Genomic DNA, 19,172 nt, shown 5'->3' on the forward strand with positions numbered 1-19,172 from the left:
AAAGATTGGGGGGCCTCATGTGTCACCAAGGCACAAGAGCACCTAGTAAAATAATGTGTGGAAACAAAAAATTGCAGTTATGGAGGAACTCAGTTTGGAATACATATGCTGGAGGTCTCATGCAGCCAGCAGTAAAACATCACTGGAGTTTCTAAACATTACAGCTGATAATTTTCTAACACAAAAGGTATTGCACGCTACATGAGGTCATTTTTTCTGGACCTTGTTATGATTGATAAAGATGAATTAATCACTGGATTGGAAGTTGGGAGTTGTCTAGGATCACGACTTGATTCAGTGTAGCCATAAGGTTATTTGATAGCATCCTCAAAAGCTTCTAGAAAGAATTGTGCCTTGCCAGGGTACATTTGCCAAGCAAGCTTAGGGATTTATCCCTGGGGGTTTTGAACAGAACTATGTACTTTGTGTATATGTAAGAACATAAGAATGGCCCTACTGGGTCAGACCAAAGGTCCATCTAGCCCAGTATCCTGTCTTCCGACAATGGCCAGTGCCAGGTGCCCCAGAGGGAATGAACATAACAGGTACCCATCAAGTAAGCCATCCCCTATTGTTCATTCCCAGCTTCTGGCAAACAGAGGCTAGGGACACCATCCCTGCCCATCCTGGCTAATAGCCATTGATGGACCTATCCTCCATGAACTTATCTAGTTCTTTTTTGAACCCTGATTATGGTCTTGGTCTTGTTTAGGTTAATTTGTTACTCTCTTTTCCTTGACAAAATACATTCTGAACTACATACATAATGCTCAAGTTCCTGTGATGCACATACTTGGCAAAGGCTTTCTCAGTTTCATCACTTTCACATGCAGAGTTCATCAAATCGTCTATAACAACCATATTTACTTTATTGGTAGGAAACAGTCATCTGGCCTGACCCTGTCACAATATTTACAAATAGTTCTTTATACAGAGGTTGCCAGCAACTGTAACACCACACAATATTCTCAGGCATAACAGATAACATTGCTCAATACTATCCAACACATTTTTAATAAGGTAACTTTTCCCACAGTTGCTAGGCCCTACAAGAATTACAGAAAAGCGGTGTTTCCATTGCATATCCATTTTCAAAAGCCATAGGGCAGGGTTTTAAATCTTTCTCTGGTGACCCTCTTGTTGAAAATAACTTTCTGCATTTTCTTAAGGGTCTTTGTTTCTATTAGCCACTGATTTTTGCTCTTTGCAATAGAGGACTGCTGCACATCTATCTTTTTGTTGGGGTGTTCTCACCCAGGTCTGCGCTATAGTCCAAGACTAGATCTTTCAAACTGTCAATGTTGATCTTTTCACAATTTGCTATGTTGAGGGTAATCCCTTTGACTTTCATGCAGGTCTTCCCTTCCAACAGCTTGTACCAATACATTTCTGGACCTGCTGACACAAACTCTGTGATGGGTTTGCCTGCCAGGATCTTACTCATGAGGTACCCTAAATAATCCCCCAGGAATGGGGTTCCAGTCTCACTCCCTTTTCACAATATCACCGAGTCTGCGTCATGATACAGGCACTGCTCTTGCAAATTGTATACAGGTTGTATAGTTCAAAGCAGGCGTAAGTGGTGGTGAAACAAGCTACGGAAATGTTTGTATTGCCAGAGAGTGGGTAGCAATCTTTTGCATGTTTCCAAGACAAGCAAGCTGTTTCATTGTTGATAAACTCATAGGATGAAACCCCATAATTGCGGGAAAGCAGGTACTGAAAGAGTTCATCAGGATGTTTCAAAATGCTGGTACTAGTTAGGTTTGTTCTTTGGCCAGATTTACCCCACAGAGAATTTTAAAACAGTTTGGTAATTTGGCACTGTGGCAAGGCACCTCTTTTCTCTCGCCAGCCTTAGCATTTCTCCCTTCCAGCAATGGTGGGCGTGGGGTAATCAGTCCCACTCAGGCAGGGTTTTCCCTCCCCCTTCAGTGCTCCCTTGGTTGTGTCTTCAGGAGGCCTGAGGGTAAGCCTAAGCAGTGCTCCTCCCCCTCTCAAAAAAGGGAACTAGTCCCATAGATCCAAACAAAGGGTAATACCTTTCCCTGCCTCCTCACTGAGAGGGGGTGTCAGTCCTTACCCTAGCCGGCACTTGGGCTTGTCTGCTTCCCCTATGGGAAGGAACACGACCTCTCCACCTGGAGAAGCTACTTCCCTGCTGCTACTAACCTGGTAACAGCTAGTGTCTCTCTCTCTCTCCTCCCTTTTTCTCACTGTAGGAGGGGTTTTAAAAGGTCTCAGGCAGCCCTTAATTGGATTCAGGTCTTTAATTAACCTGACCAGGGGGATGAGGTGGATGAGGCTTTCTTCCGGCAACTCACAGAAGCTACTAGATCGCATGCCCTGATTCTCATGGGTGACTTTAATTTTCCTGATATCTGCTGGGAGAGCAATACAGCGGTGCATAGACAATCCAGGAAGTTTTTGGAAAGCGTAGGGGACAATTTCCTGGCGCAAGTGCTAGGGGAGCCAACTAGGGGGGGCGCTTTTCTTGACCTGCTGCTCACAAACCGGGTAGAATTAGTGGGGGAAGCAAAAGTGGATGGGAATCTGGGAGGCAGTGACCATGAGTTGGTTGAGTTCAGGATCCTGACGCAGGGAAGAAAGGTAAGCAGCAGGATACGGACCCTGGACTTCAGGAAAGCAGACTTCGACTCCCTCAGGGAACAGATGGCCGGGATCCCCTGGGGGACTAACATGAAGGGGAAGGGAGTCCAGGAGAGCTGGCTGTATTTCAAGGAATCCCTGTTGAGGTTACAGGGACAAACCATCCCGATGAGTCGAAAGAATAGTAAACATGGCAAGCGACCAGCTTGGCTTAATGGTGAAATCCTAGCGGATCTTAAACATAAAAAAGAAGCTTACAAGAAGTGGAAGGTTGGACATATGACCAGGGAAGAGTATAAAAATATTGCTCGGGCATGTAGGAAAGATATCAGGAGGGCCAAATCGCACCTGGAGCTGCAGCTAGCAAGAGATGTCAAGAGTAACAAGAAGGGTTTCTTCAGGTATGTTGGCAACAAGAAGAAAGCCAAGGAAAGTGTGGGCCCCTTACTGAATGAGGGAGGCAACCTAGTGACAGAGGATGTGGAAAAAGCTAATGTACTCAATGCTTTTTTTGCCTCTGTTTTCACTAACAAGGTCAGCTCCCAGACTGCTGCGCTGGGCATCACAGAATGGGGAAGAGATGGCCAGCCCTCTGTGGAGATAGAGGTGGTTAGGGACTATTTAGAAAAGCTGGACGTGCACAAGTCCATGGGGCCGGACGAGTTACATCCGAGAGTGCTGAAGGAATTGGCGGCTGTGATTGCAGAGCCCTTGGCCATTATCTTTGAAAACTCGTGGCGAACGGGGGAAGTCCCGGATGACTGGAAAAAGGCTAATGTAGTGCCAATCTTTAAAAAAGGGAAGAAGGAGGATCCTGGGAACTACAGGCCAGTCAGCCTCACCTCAGTCCCTGGAAAAATCATGGAGCAGGTCCTCAAAGAATCAATCCTGAAGCACTTACATGAGAGGAAAGTGATCAGGAACAGTCAGCATGGATTCACCAAGGGAAGGTCATGCCTGACTAATCTAATCGCCTTTTATGATGAGATTACTGGTTCTGTGGATGAAGGGAAAGCAGTGGATGTATTGTTTCTTGACTTTAGCAAAGCTTTTGACACGGTCTCCCACAGTATTCTTGTCAGCAAGTTAAGGAAGTATGGGCTAGATGAATGCACTATAAGGTGGGTAGAAAGCTGGCTAGATTGTCGGGCTCAACGAGTAGTGATCAATGGCTCCATGTCTAGTTGGCAGCCGGTGTCAAGTGGAGTGCCCCAGGGGTCGGTCCTGGGGCCGGTTTTGTTCAATATCTTCATAAATGATCTGGAGGATGGTGTGGATTGCACTCTCAGCAAATTTGCAGATGATACTAAACTGGGAGGAGTGGTAGATACGCTGGAGGGGAGGGATAGGATACAGAAGGACCTAGACAAATTGGAGGATTGGGCCAAAAGAAATCTGATGAGGTTCAATAAGGATAAGTGTAGGGTCCTGCACTTAGGATGGAAGAATCCAATGCACCGCTACAGACTAGGGACCGAATGGCTAGGCAGCAGTTCTGCGGAAAAGGACCTAGGGGTGACAGTGGACGAGAAGCTGGATATGAGTCAACAGTGTGCCCTTGTTGCCAAGAAGGCCAATGGCATTTTGGGATGTATAAGTAGGGGCATAGCGAGCAGATCGAGGGATGTGATCGTTCCCCTCTATTCGACACTGGTGAGGCCTCATCTGGAGTACTGTGTCCAGTTTTGGGCCCCACACTACAAGAAGGATGTGGATAAATTGGAGAGAGTCCAGTGAAGGGCAACAAAAATGATTAGGGGTCTAGAGCACATGACTTATGAAGAGAGGCTGAGGGAGCTGGGATTGTTTAGTCTGCAGAAGAGAAGAATGAGGGGGGATTTGATAGCTGCTTTCAACTACCTGAAAGGGGGTTCCAAAGAGGATGGCTCTAGACTGTTCTCAATGGTAGCAGATGACAGAACGAGGAGTAATGGTCTCAAGTTGCAATGGGGGAGGTTTAGATTGGATATTAGGAAAAACTTTTTCACTAAGAGGGTGGTGAAACACTGGAATGTGTTACCTAGGGAGGTGGTAGAATCTCCTTCCTTAGAGGTTTTTAAGGTCAGGCTTGACAAAGCCCTGGCTGGGATGATTTAACTGGGAATTGGTCCTGCTTCGAGCAGGGGGTTGGACTAGATGACCTTCTGGGGTCCCTTCCAACCCTGATATTCTATGATTCTATGAAGTAACCCCTTCTCAGTTTGTAGGAAAAAGGGCCTTTAACATTCTAGGGCTAATATATCTGCCTTCCACGACCCTCTTGAAGCCATCCGGCCTGACTTTACCACAGCACTTTGTGGGGTTCAATGTGATCTCATGTTGGCATAAGTTCATGCCTTCTTTCTTGTAGAAATCACTAACTAGCTTATTTTGTTTTTCTTCATGTCTGCACCAACTGGGATACCCCGAAAACTCTTGTTATTGATGGAGGAGAAATTTTATGTACTCAGAAAGTTTGTTGGATTTTTCTTCAAAATGCCAGATTTCACAGATTTTCGCTGCCATGTACTCCTTTGCTATGGTCATGTTCAAGTTCACTGGGCATCAAGTCCCCAGGATGGCCATCTCGTCAGTATGGGTGCATGTCTCCCACAGCTTGGTTTCTGCACAGGTTTGGCATAGCAAGAACAAAAACTTGGTGCCCACTCTGACAGATAACAGTGGGAAAGAGAAGCTTTGTGGAGGGTACACTTTAACTTTTGCAATTCCAAAGTAATTTGTACGGGGTCAAAATTTGTCCTGAATGATATTGGGGTGTTCGATGGGGTATTCTTTCATTTTTTTTGCAAAAGGGTAAAATCTGATAAAATTGTAATCATGGATTTCTTCACTGGGGTTAGGTTTGTAATACAAGCACATAGCGATACTTTTCCCCACAAAAAGGAGACAAGAGGTTGAGGCAATTGAGCTTTGTTTAAGAAATCTGCAAACTCGCTACCTGTTTCTATCAGGTTTGAGTTGTGTCTTGTAATAAAGAAACCCCAAAGTCGTCCCTGTCAAAGGGTTCTGTGCTTTTTCACAACCACAGGTGACATAGCCATGGAAAAAACACCCGTTAAATTCAAAAGCTGTGTATTTCCCATTGATGATGGCATCACCTTCTGGAAAGTAGGATCCTACCTGTAATTCCCCACCTTGTAATACATGCCATATCTATATATTTTCTTTGTGAGCGGTACACAACAGCCATTGAATAGCCAGTGTTGAATATGTATTTTTTTATCTGTGATAGTTGTCTGGAAGTAGTGCTACAGTGTTGGGCTGTGAAAACATGAACCTGTATATAGCCATGCAGACTTATGTACCGGAAAGGATCTATAAACAATTTTACCTCTGTGAATTTATCAGGACCTCTCTCTACAATATCTCCCATCTTCTGTCATTTTCATGACCTTGTCTTTATACAGGATACAGGTCAGTCTCAAAATGTTGACATCTTGCTGACAATCATACAGTCCAATGTCTCATATTGGTTGTCCTGCTAGAAATTCTGCTTTCTCCCCAGGCATCACGCTGTCAGCGCCGCAGAACTCCACCCCTGTATAGGCCCCACATCATTTTAGTTTTTTAGAGCGTTGAAAAGTGTGGGAAATATTCATAGGCAAGAAGTTTAAAGAACCTATAATAAGAATCCCCAGGGCCTTAACTTTCACATACATCAGTTTACTACACTGAGTTCTCAATTCCATGCACATCTTTTCCTTCGGTAACTTTCTGACAATGAAGTAGGAATCATAACCTTTGGAACTGTACACTATGAATGTGTAGTCCTGGAACTTTTTGCCGATAAAGGTCTTAAAGGTAGAAAGACACTCCTCGTCCTTATATTCCTGGGTTTTTTCCAGCTTTAGGGACATAGCAAAAATGTATGTGGCCACATGTCTCCTGCATGCATTCAAAATTGTAAAAAATATACTTTTCTGATGACTCAGACTTTCTAACTTTGTCCATAGAACACAGGTGACCATCTACATCACCAGAGATCAAACCCTGACATTGCTTACAGCATTGCCCTTCGCATTTGTACCTCTTGTCCACACAAGACTGACACTTATCACAAAGTTTTTGACAGACATTTTACTTGTTATTTTTATGCCACATCTATAGGTCTGTCTAAACATTCTTTGGACCTGCAATACAGTCTACAGCGAGGGCATCTCAGTTGCATGCCCATATTGTCTGGACACCTTGTGCTCAAGCAGAGGTGGCACCAACACCTGCAAGAGAGTTTGTGATTGTACAGCATGTGGCAAAACTCACAATTTTTCACACCAACCAAAAATAGGTTTGCAGAGTTGGAAAATGAAGAAGGGGCTCAGCAGGTGGTCACTGAAGGTAGAAGGGCAAGGAAGAAGAGAAGAGCAGCTAGTCCTATAGGAAAAGGGGAAGAGTCAATGGAGACTACACCAAATATGAGCCCCAGGAGGATACAGGATGGATTGAAGAGGATTACAAGGGAGAATAGGAATGGAAAGAACTTGCAGCCAGAGGGAACAGGGGATAGACTGGAGAATAGCACCATCACCAGGAAAAGGCAGGTCTACGTGATCATGGAACTCCTTACTGAGAAGAATAGACAGGCCTGTAATCAGAGCTGATGCAGAGAATAGAAGGGTGTGCTGTCTTCCAGGTGCTAAGATACGGGATGTAGACCTGAGGTTGAAAAGGATCCTAAAGGGAGCGGGAAAGAATCCACTAATTATCCTTCATGTGGGAACAAATGATACCGGTAGATTCTCGCTGGAATGTATCAAGGGAGACTATGCCAGGCTGGGGAAGACGCTTAGGGAAATCGAGGCTCAGGTGATCTTCAGTGGGATTCTGCCTGTTCCTAGAGAAAGGCAACAAAGGTGTGACAAGATTATGACTATCAACAGATGGCTCAGGCAGTGGTGCTATAAGGAGGGCTTTGGGATGTATGGCCAGTCGGAGGCATTCATGGATAGAGGACTGTTCTCTTGGGATGGACTTCATCTGAGTAGGGAAGGAAATAGACTTCTAGGATGGAGGTTGGCACAACTGATTAAGAGAGCTTTAAACTAGGAATTTGGGGGCGATGGTTGGGAGATGCCCAGGTATTCTCCACACCGGATTTTAGCATTGAGAGGGAAGAAAACAAAGTAAGGAAGGATACAGCCGTGGGTAGGAGAATGGACATAAGGAGGAAGGGCAGTGTGGATACCAGTCTAATAGGTCATATTGGCTGCAGAATGTCCATGCCTAATCGGGTAAAGAATGTGAGCGAGGCCAAACAGCAAAAATGAAGATGTTTGTACACCAGTGCGAGGAGCCTAGGTAACAAAATGGAGGATCTAGAGCTACTGGTGCAGGAAGTGAAACCAGATATTCTAGGGATAATAGAAACATGGTGGAATAGTAGTCATGACTGGACTACAGGTATTGAAGGGTATGTGCTGTTTAGGAAAGACCGAAATAAAGGTAAAGGTGGTGGAGTAGCATTGTCTATCAATGAGGAGGTAGAATGTAAAGAAATAAGAAGCGATGGAATGGATAAGACAGAGTCCGTCTGGGCAAAAATTACACTGGGGAAGAAAACTACTAGAGCCTCCCCTGTGATAGTGCTTGGGGTGTGCTATAGACCGCCGGGATCTAATTTGGATATGGACAGAGCCCTCTTTAATGTTTTTAATGAAGTAAATACTAATGGAAACTGTGTGATCATGGGAGACTTCAACTTCCCAGATTTAGACTGGAGGACAAGTGCTAGTAATAATAATAGGGCTCAGATTTTCCTAGATGCGATAGCTGATGGATTCCTTCATCAAGTAGTTGCTGAACCGACTAGAGGGGATGCCATTTTAGATTTGGTTTTGGTGAGTAGTGAGGACCTCATAGACTAAATGGTTGTAAGGGACAAGCTTGATTCAAGTGATCATGAGCTAATTCAGTTCAAACTGAAAGGAAGGTTAAACAAAAATAAATCTGCGACTAGGGTTTTTGATTTCAAAAGGGCTGACTTTCAAATATTAAGGAAATTAGTTAGGGAAGTGGATTGGACTGAAGAATTTATGGATCTAAAGGCAGAGGAGGCCTGGGATTACTTTAAGTCAAAGCTGAAGAAGCTATCGGAAGACTGCATCCCAAGAAAGGAGAAAAAAATTCTTAGGCTGGAGTTGTAGACCAAGCTGGGTGAGCAAGCATCTCAGAGAGGTGATTAAGAAAAAGCAGAAAGCATACAGGGAGTGGAAGATGGGAGAGATCAGCAAGGAAAGCTATCTTATTGAGGTCAGAACATGTAGGGATAAAGTGAGAAAGGCTAAAAGTCAAGTAGAGTTGGACCTTGCAAAGGGAATTAAAACCAATAGTAAAAGGTTCTATAGCCATATAAATAAGAAGAAAACAAAGAAAGAAGAAGTGGGACCGCTAAACACTGAGGATGGAGTGGAAGTTAAGGATAATCTAGGCATGGCCCAATATCTAAACAAATACTTTAATAAGGCTAATGAGGATTTTAGGGATAATGGTAGCATGACAAATGGGAATGAGGATATGGAGGTAGATCTTACCATATCTGAGGTAGAAGTGAAACTTGAACAGCTTAATGGGACTAAATCGGGGGGCCCAGATAATCTTCATCCAAGAATATTAAAGGAATTGGCACATGAAATTGCAAGCCAATTAGCAAGAATTTTTAATGAATCTGTAAACTCAGGGGTTGTACTGTATGACTGGAGAATTGTTAACACAGTTCCTATTTATAAGAAAGGGAAAAAAAGTGATCCAGGTAACTACGGGCCTGTTAGTTTGACATCTGTAGTATGCAAGGTTTTGGAAAAAATTTTGAAGGAGAAAGTAGTTAAGGACATTGAGGTCAATGGTAAATGGGACAAAATACAACATGGTTTTACAAAACGTAGATCGTGCCAAACCAACCTGATCTCCTTCTTTGAGAAACTAACAGATTTTTTAGACAAAGGAAACGCAGTGGATCTAATTTGCCTAGATTTCAGTAAGGCATTTGATACGGTGCCACATAGGGAATTATTAGTTAAATTGGAAAAGATGGGGATCAATATGAAAATTGAAAGGTGGATAAGGAATTGGTTAAAGGGAGACTATAGCAGGTCATACTGAAAGGTGAACTGTCTGGCTGGAGGGAGCTTACCAGTGGAGTTCCTCAGGGATCGGTTTTGAGACCAATCTTATTTAATCTTTTTATTACTGACCTCGGCACAAAAAGTGGGAGTGTGCTACTAAAGTTTGCAGATGACAAAGCTGGGAGGCATTGCCAATTTAGAGAGAGACCGGGATATCATACAGGAGGATCTGGATGACCTTGTAAAATGGAGTAATAGTAATAGGATGAAATTTAATAGTGAGAAGTGTAAGGTCATGTATTTAGGGATTAATAACAAGAATTTTAGTTATAAGCTGGGGACCCATCAATTAGAAGTAACGGAGGAGGAGAAGGACTTTGGAGTATTGGTTGATCATGGGATGACTATGAGCCGCCAATGTGATATGGCCGTGAAAAAAGCTAATGCAGTCTTGGGATGCATCAGGTGAGGTATTTCCAGTAGAGATAAGGAGGTGTTAGTACCGTTATACAAGGCACTGGTGAGACCTCACCTGGAATACTGTGTGCAGTTCTGGTCTCCCGTGTTTAAGAAGGATGAATTCAAACTGGAACAGGTACAGAGAAGGGCTACTAGGATGATCCGAGGAATGGAAAACTTGTCTTATAAAAGGAGACTCAAGGAGCTTGGCTTGTTTAGCCTAACCAAAAGAAGGTTGAGGGGAGATACGATTGCTCTCTATAAATATATCAGAGGGATAAATACCGGAAAGGGAGAGGAATTATTTAAGCTCAGTACCAATGTGGACACAAGAACAAATGGATATAAACTGGCCATCGGGAAGTTTAGACTTGAAATTAGACAAAGGTTTCTAACCATCAGAGGAGTGAAGTTCTGGAATAGCCTTCCAAGGGAAGCAGTGGGGGCAAAAGACCTATCGGGCTTCAAGATTAAACTCGGTAAGTTTATGGAGGAGATGGTATGATGGGATAACATGATTTGGCAATTAATTGATCTTTAAATATTCATGATAAATAGGTCCAATGGCCTGTGATGGGATGTTAGATGGGGTGGGATCTGAGTTACTACAGAGAATTCTTTCCTGGGTATCTGGCTGGTGAATCTTGCCCATATGCTCAGGGTTCAGCTGATCACCATATTTGGGGTCGGGAAGGAATTTTCCTCCAGGGCAGATTGGAAGAGGCCCTGGGGGGTTTTCGCCTTCCTCTGTAGCATGGGTCACGGGTCACTTGCTGGAGGATTCTCTGCACCTTGAAGTCTTTAAACCATGATTTGAGGACTTCAATAGCTCAGACATAGGTAAGAGGTTTATCGCAGGAGTGGGTGGGTGAGATTCTGTGGCCTGCATAATGCAGGAGGTCAGACTAGATGATCATGATGGTCCCTTCTGACCTTAATATCTATGAATCTATGAACGTTTTGGCATCCAGAGCCCCATAATAATGCTCATTGTGCAGCAAGCTGAAAAAAAAGTTTTGGGATACACCAGGTCCTGTTTTTTTTTTTTAAAAAAACCACTGCCTTTTCTCCACATAAAGCACCACTTATTGGCTGACCGGTAAATGCGGTTCAAACAATGCTATGTCACTAGGCATAATCTTTTTTTGATCTGACCACCCCAATTTCTCTTGCAGCTTTCTCCCCCATCTAACAATTCTGTAGGTTTACTGTCGGACACGATGACCAAGAGGATACCCACAAAACACAGATTAATATCATTGTAATTCAGGTCTACTAACTTCTCTCTTTTTACTGATGATTTGACTATTGAAGATAGAATTTAAAACTCTACGGCCACCCCCGCTCATGTTTTTAATTGTCACAACGAGACATAACGACCCATTGACATGTATCTATTACTCTATAGCAGTTTAGCAGCCTGATTTAAGAAATCTTCAGCAGATGGATTATCCCTAGTTCTTACTGAAAACAAAGGGTTATTTTAATTATAGCTCTAAACATAACTGGACAAAATAATCTGGGGCTAGTCTACCGTTAACGTCATCAACAAACAACTAACCTGCCAGGTTGAACCTATTCACTCAAGATTGACAAAATGAAATTCCTCACAATATACCTCATGCCGAAAATCTAGGTAATTCCTGTTGCCAGCTTCTTCCTATACACATCTGTTTGGGGGTCTGCATTTTCTGTGTGTTTGGGGGGTCCTCTACAGAACCATCAGGTGCGTCTTATACATCAGTGTTTCCCAACTGGTGCGCGTGGCACACTGGTGTGTCGTAAGGTCCGAACAGACGTATTGCTTAATTTTTTGAAAGACTACATGTGAGAACAAAAAAAACTTCCTTTGTATTTCAATGAGTGTCGGAGCTGGATTGTTTTCTGTACTTTTGCTCTCTGGGATGAGGCCCCTTTCAAATATTATGCATGTGTCACATTCCAGCTCTCAAAGCTTGGTTAAGATAGTCAATTTGAGTCCTGTAGAGTGGGGGCAGGGAAGGAAGGGTGAGGGAGCCGCCTTCTGATTGACCATCTGCCTCACTGCCCTGCCTCCTCCAGGGGCAGAGCAACCAATCAGAGCTCAATCTCCCTCTCCTCCCCCTCCCTTCCTTTAAGCAATGGGTCGGCTTCTCTGCCCCTCCCCCTACCACCTGCAGCCACTGTCCAGGGACAGGGGGAAGAGCCCCTGGAACCATAGGTGCCAACTTTCCCCGGCGCTGGTGGGTCCTCGTTCCCCCCCCTCCCCTACCCTGACTCCACCCTTTCCCCGCCCCCATTCCAACCCTTTCCCCAAAGTCCCTGCCCGAACTCCGCCCCCTTCCTGCCCCATTGGACCCCTTCCCCAAATCCCCACCCTAGCCCCGCCTCTTCCCTGAGCACGCCGCGTTCCCCCTCCTCCCTCCCAGCGCTTGCCACGCGAAACAGCTGTTTTGCAGCGCAAGTGCTGGGAGCTAGGGAGGAAAAGTGGGCACACAGCGCACTCAGGGGCGGAGGCGAGCTGCAGGGGGCAGGGCAGGGGGCGGGGCAGGGTGCTGCCGGTGGGTGCAGAGCACCCACCAATTTTTCCCTGTGGTTGCTCCAGCCCCAAAGCGCCTATGGAGTTGGCACCTCTGCCTGGAACTCCCCCCACATAGCCTGGAAGGGGAGTGGGGACCCCCCATACACCCTCCAGGTTTGGGAGGGGGGAAGAACCCCAGGAGAAGCAGAGATGAGATGGGGGGCTGAACTGGGAGTGGGGGTGGTGGAGAACCCATCTCTTGAGGTTAGCAATACTCTGAGTGGGACTTAATTATATTGCATTTAAAAACACTGGAGAAAGTTATACACACTTGAGAAGACCACTTTGGGAATGAGAAGAAACGATTAATTATTAATTGCTTGTCATCCCTAATCTCAAGTGCACATCACTTTCTCCCCAAGCATGCTTTTGCCCAGAGTTCTTGTATTTAGCTTTAATGTTAGTTTCCACTGTTGAAAATGTTAATTCTGGCACAATAGACAGATCGCGATCTAATGTTAGCTGCTATGTTTGTTTTGATTTTAACCCTACTAGCCTCATTCTGGATTGGCTCATGAACATGGATTCACCAAGGCCAAGTCATGCCTGACTAACTTGATTGCCTTCTATGAGGTAACTGGGTCTGCGGATATGGGGAAAGTGGTGGACGAGGTATACCTTGACTTCAGCAAAGCTTTCGATACGGTCTCCCACAGTATTCTTGCCAGCAGGTTAAAAAAGTATGGATTGGTTGAATGGACTATAAGGTGGATAGAAAGCTGGCTAGATCATTGGGCTCAATGGGTAGTGATCAACAGCTCCATGTCTAGTTGGCAGCCAGTATCAAGTGGAGGGCCCCAGGGGTGGGTCCTGGGGCCAGTTTTGTTCAGCATCTTCATTAATGATCTGGATGATGGGATGGATTGCACCCTCAGCAAATTCACAGATGGCACTAAGCTGTGGGGAGAGGTATATACGCTGAAGGGTAGGGATAGGGTCCGGAGTGACCTACACAAATTGGAGGATTGGGCCAAAAGAAATCTGTTGAGGTTCAACAAGGACAAGTGCAGAGTCCTGCACTTAGGAAGGAAGAATCCCATGAACTGCTACAGCCTGGAGACCAACTGGCTAAGAGGCAGTTCTGCAGAAAAGGACCTGGGGATTACAGTGGACAAGAAGCTGGATATGAGTCAACAGTGTGCCCTTGTTGCCAAGAAGGCTAACGGTATATTGGGCTGCATTAGTAGAAGCATTGCCAGCAGATAGAGGAAAGTGATTATTCCCCTCTATTCAGCATTGGTGAGGCTACATCTGGAGTACTGCGTCCAGTTTTGGGCCCTCCCACTACAGAAAGAATATGGACACATTAGAGAGAGTCCTGAGGTCCCTTCCAATCCTAATCTTTTATGATTCTATGAATATTCATGAGACAAAATTAAGAGTAACCTATGATAGAAGCAATGTTATTGTTCATGTGAACTTGACATTAGTGGAGTCACATGATGGTCAGTGTGTTTTTCAAATCTTACAAATCTCAAAAGTTACAGTGGTGAATTTCAAATTTATGACCCAAAAATGGACATATACTTGAAGAAAAAGATTTTGGCAGTTTCATATCTACTTGCAGTGATGAAGTTGAACATGAAACTAAGAAAGTGAACCAACACTTCTGTGAGAGCTATCTGCAATATGGATTTTCATCGACAGGGGAACCACCTTGCCCTTTGCCACAATGTCTTGTGAGCGGGGAGAAACTCTCAAACCATGCCATGGTGCCAAGTTAAAATGACACCTTACAAGCAAGCATTCATCCCCTGCCAAGTTGAACTTTTTTTTAAGTATTTGAGGGATCGGAATGAAAAGCAAGCATGACTGATGATTGACTGTGCAACTGTTTCTGACAAAGCATTGGAAGCAAGCTACATGGTCACTGAGCTTGTAGCAGAGGCAAAAAACCACATGCAGTCACAGAGACATTAATTTTACCAGCATGCAAAGAAATTGTGAGAGTAATATTAGGCGCATATGTAAGGAAATTGAAAAAGTTCCCCTTTCAGAAAACACGATAAGTTGCTGCGTTGACGACATGGCAGGTGATACTGATATGGTGCTCTTGGGACTCTAAGATCTAGCTGCCTTTCCTACACCGCAACCAGACACCTCAACATATCTGTTTGCTCCCCCATAAGCTGTTACATCTCCTCTTGCGTGTTACGCTCTTGTTCCCTGCTTGCTTTCTGCGCATGCTCTCTGAGAGTGAGAGCCTCCATGCACGGAGCTGGGCCCTGTCAGCCTTGGAGGAACGCATCAAACCACAGAACATGTCTTCCCTTGTCTGCTTTTTTCGCCTTCTAATCTGGGACAGCCTTTGTGCTGGAGAGGAGGAAGCACCCAGAGAAAACGTTGCAGCTGCAAGGAAAAGCATACATTGTTGAAAACAAAAGGTTAACTGTTGCAATGAATAAAACAATTCATAGCAGTAAATACATTCCCTGAGGTATTCGGCCAAATTTTGTGTTTTAAAAGAAGAGCCTGCCAGTAAGGTACAACACATGGCAGAGCTCTGGGCGGCAGATTTCGGTTTGCAGGCAGGCATGGTAAGCACACACAAAATGGTAGGCGGTGTGAGGGCACACCTGGGAAAATTTTGTAGTGTGGAAACTCTTGGCACATAAACAGGCTTTTCTGGGAAGCACCCTTTTGTGGCTGCACTGGCCGCCGCTGTATCCCAATTGTTTACCTCAAATTAAAGAGTAACCACAACTGCATTTAACCCCTGTAGTGTTATTACAAGTGTGCACTCACCATAGGTGCCTTCCTCGCCATCACAGTCCTGCACCAGTGGGTCCTGGGAGGGGACTGGCTCCAGAGTTAGGAAAAGGTCCTGGCTGTCGGGGAGAACGGATCCTCCACTTGCCTGCTGTGCATTATTCTCCTCCTCCTCTTCCTCATCAACAATGTCCTCCTTGTTGTTGCCCATGGCCACTTGTGTCCCCCGGGAGGTTTCCACGGAGAGTGTTGCGGTACTGGTGGGGTGCCCGCCTAGAATCACATGCAGCTGCTCATAGAAGCGGCACGTCTGTGGCTCCACACTAGAGCGACTGTTCGCCTCCCTTGTCTTCTGGTACTTGCCTGAACTCCTTTATTTTCACACGGCACTGCTGTGTGCCCCTGGTGTAGTCTTTGTCCCCCAGGCCCTGTGTGATTTTGGCATCAATGTCAGCACTTCTTCTGCTGGTTCAGAGCTCTGCCTGCACAGACTCTTCTCCCCACACAGCGATCAGATCCAGTGTCTCCTGTATGCTCCATGCTGGAGCACGTTTGCGTACTTGGGCAGCCAGGGTCAGCTGTGGTGGTGAGCTCTCCACACCAAGCCCTGAGAAAACTGTGAGTGAAAAAACACAGTCACAAACCTGGAGCAAGTGCTTTAGGGGTTGTGAATAAAAAACAAGAACTGAGAACCTATGCAATGCAGGGGTATCTCCTTATGAAGTATCTGAAAATTGTTATGAACTATTCTCTAATTAGTGTGTTTTTCTTCTATTTAAAGGTCTGACCTTTACAATATTCATTTCAGACTGTAAAACAAACACCCATACACATACACAGGTTTTGGTTTGTTTCTATCTCTAGTGTTTCTCCAATACATAGACAGACATTTTTAATACAGGCACATTTCCCCCATGCACCCAAAACAAAGTTTGCAACAAAATACTTTTTTAAAAAAAACCCATACTTGTCTTCTGCCTATACCCCTAAATCATAAACAACAATTTAAGCATCAAAACCAACTTTTTAAAATACCCATTTTTAAAACAACGTTTAAAAGGCTATTGCAGAAATTTACCTTCCATCACAGGGTAAAGGGATACTGGCATATGGTTAGTCTGTTTCCCCTCATGGGTATTTGGGCCTTTGGGTTAAAAAGCAAGCAAAAATTTTAGTTAGTATTATTCCCAAATACCGCAAACCCCTATACAACCTGTTTAATACAAGGTTTTTTTAAAAATAGTATTAAGCACACAGATAAAATGGGGTTTTACCTGGCCCTGGTAAAATACAGCTTGAAGTCGCTGTTTCCAGCTAAACAGGTCACACTGCAATGAAGACATCTATCATTATTAGTAAGGAAGAGTAACATTATATAGTACATATTTTCAGAGTTAAAATACAAGCAACATACCTCGTCTTGCAGTCCAGCTACAGCCCATTCTGTTCAAGATGGTTTCCGTTATAAGAAGACGGTCTCTAGAAAAGCTCAGGTCTTTTTTTTACCAACCTAACTCTTTGTTTCAAACAAACTTCAATGTCTGTAGTTAGCAGGTTGATTTCATCACTACAGCTCTTAATTAATAGATACATAAGGAATGTGTGCACCCCTTTCTAACCATCCCTTTTGTGATCTGTGGATGAAAATTAAATTGTCTGTACAGCTGGGACATTTTTGCTAATTTTTAGTTAAAATCAATTTTTTTGTTTCAACAAAAAATGGAGCACTATAGGACTTCTTACAGTATTAAACAGTAAATCACCATACACAACAATCCTTAATGTTACTGTCGCCTCTCTTGAGTGGGAGCCTTGCAGATATCAATGAATGTCTTAGTTTTTTTGTTTTTGTTTCTTTTCATTTTAAACATGTTTCTTTTGTACTTAAAGTTCTGCTTTGTTTTTAAATAAAAACAGATGTAGCACAACCAGAGTAAACAACCTACAATGTTGCCTTTTAAATGTTACAGCACATTCTTATGTTATGAATGTGGTGGAGGTTTGTGAACTCTTGCCACCTTCCATTTTGGGTTAGACCATTGTTTGTTTGTTTAATATATTATTTTTAAACTTTTAATGATTGAGTTACTGGAAAGACAGCCCCACAGCATTGTACAACCCCCTGATTAATATTAATCCGTACTTCCTACCCCCCTTATTGTGGATGAATGCTCATCAAACCTCATTACTGATCACATTTCCAATTCCAACAGGACCGAATATCTTTAACCCCGATGGAACATGAAGAAGACCTGGGCGTGTGATTGTGTTGGACGGCGATAGGCTCCACACAACCCCGTTTTTTCAGTAGGTTCTGGTTAAACCGATGCAGTTCAATGGCGTTGAGTCAGCTCATTTGTACTCACATCGCGAACGTCCATGTTTTATACAGAATATCAGAGCGTTTTAGCTTTATTTTAAACATGATTTTGTTTTCTACTACTTGCACTTCAGCTTTCTGATGTAAATAGGTCTCTTTTCTTAATGACACAATAACTGGCTTCTCACAAACTATTTTTATTTAAAAGACATACAGCCCTTGAAAACAAACGGAGATGCCCCACCAAAACTTTCATGCTATTTAAAGGCCATGCAGACCTTTTACATTGCCAAGTTTTATTATATCACATGCTTGTCCCTCACCATTCTCTAATTTAATCATTTCAGATTTCTTACCATTAGTCTTTCCCCTAAGCAGGGTTCTGTAACTTTTTGTGTGGAGCAGGTGATCAAGATAATGCACTAAGTGGGTATCTTTCAGCTTGGTAATTTTGTTTAAGTCACTGTCAGCATCTTGAGTGCTTTGCACAGCATTTACCAAGGTCACCCCTTCCGCTAAATTTTCTTGGGTTACACACAGACACTGCATTGCATAACCTATGGCAATAAGAGTGTTCAATAAGCTTTCCAAAAACAGGTCAGCACACAGGGCCTGGAGCTTGCAGTTTCTATCCTCTGACGTCCAAGTCACACAGTCATGATGCCACTGGCCTGGCTCGTCTACAACATAGCCCTCACAATCTTCAAAAGCGTCTCCCTAAGACAGTGACTAAGGTCAGCATAGACAGAAACACATACAATAGACCACATTGCTCTTTTACGCTCACAATATGGCACTGGCTCAGTTACTTCTATGCCAAGGGCCTTCTTTAAATCCATACAGCCATTATCCTCTTCACACTCGGTCTCCTCTTGAACAAGTTGTCTTGGTGCTGAACAAAATCAATTTGAGCCCGATTCCCCTTTGCTCTCTGATGCAAAGCTGTCCAGGGCCTCTGGGTCCTCTAGAAAGGCGGCAGCGAGATTTTCAGAAAAGAAACAGCTGCATGTGCACTGGGTTTAGAGTTATGCAGGTCGGCTCCTAGCCCATTATACCCAATCCTCAACTGCCACTTTTTACAGTCTATTTACCTAAGCAACGTCGTCTCCGTTCACCTTGTCCAACTGCAGTGAACCACTGTCGCCCTCCTCTATGGGGGCAGATGCTGGGCGTTCATGATGCTCGTCAGTCTGCCCCACAAGCACTTGGGTCTTGGGGTCGGGTTCCAGTGCATCCATCAACGGCTGGGCCAAAGGGCTCCCCTCAGCAGCTCCTACCGCCTCCTCAGAACGGTCATTGATGTAGCACCGTCTCTGCAGATGACTATGGATCCTCCAAGCTCAAACGAATTCCATGGTTCTCACGGGGGTGATGGCGGAGGCCATGTTTCCCCGTAGCATTTCCAGAAATCTGAAAAACAAGCTCTTGAAACAAGATGGCCTCCTCCACAGACAAT

At 44.2% G+C, this 19,172-nt stretch overlaps 1 protein-coding gene across 1 annotated transcript in view; it reads right to left on the reverse strand.

Moving 5' to 3' along the window:
• DNHD1 (dynein heavy chain domain 1) overlaps positions 1 to 19,172 on the reverse strand; it is a 149,657-nt gene that overhangs the window by 111,357 nt on the left and 19,128 nt on the right. Inside the window, exon 9 of the mRNA XM_074971233.1 lies at positions 16,671 to 16,724. Coding sequence (XP_074827334.1) covers positions 16,671 to 16,724 — 54 coding nt within the window. The remainder of the gene's footprint in view (positions 1 to 16,670; positions 16,725 to 19,172) is intronic.

This window comes from Natator depressus, chromosome 1, assembly GCF_965152275.1.
Source record: "Natator depressus isolate rNatDep1 chromosome 1, rNatDep2.hap1, whole genome shotgun sequence".
NCBI classification, from domain to species: domain Eukaryota; kingdom Metazoa; phylum Chordata; order Testudines; family Cheloniidae; genus Natator; species Natator depressus.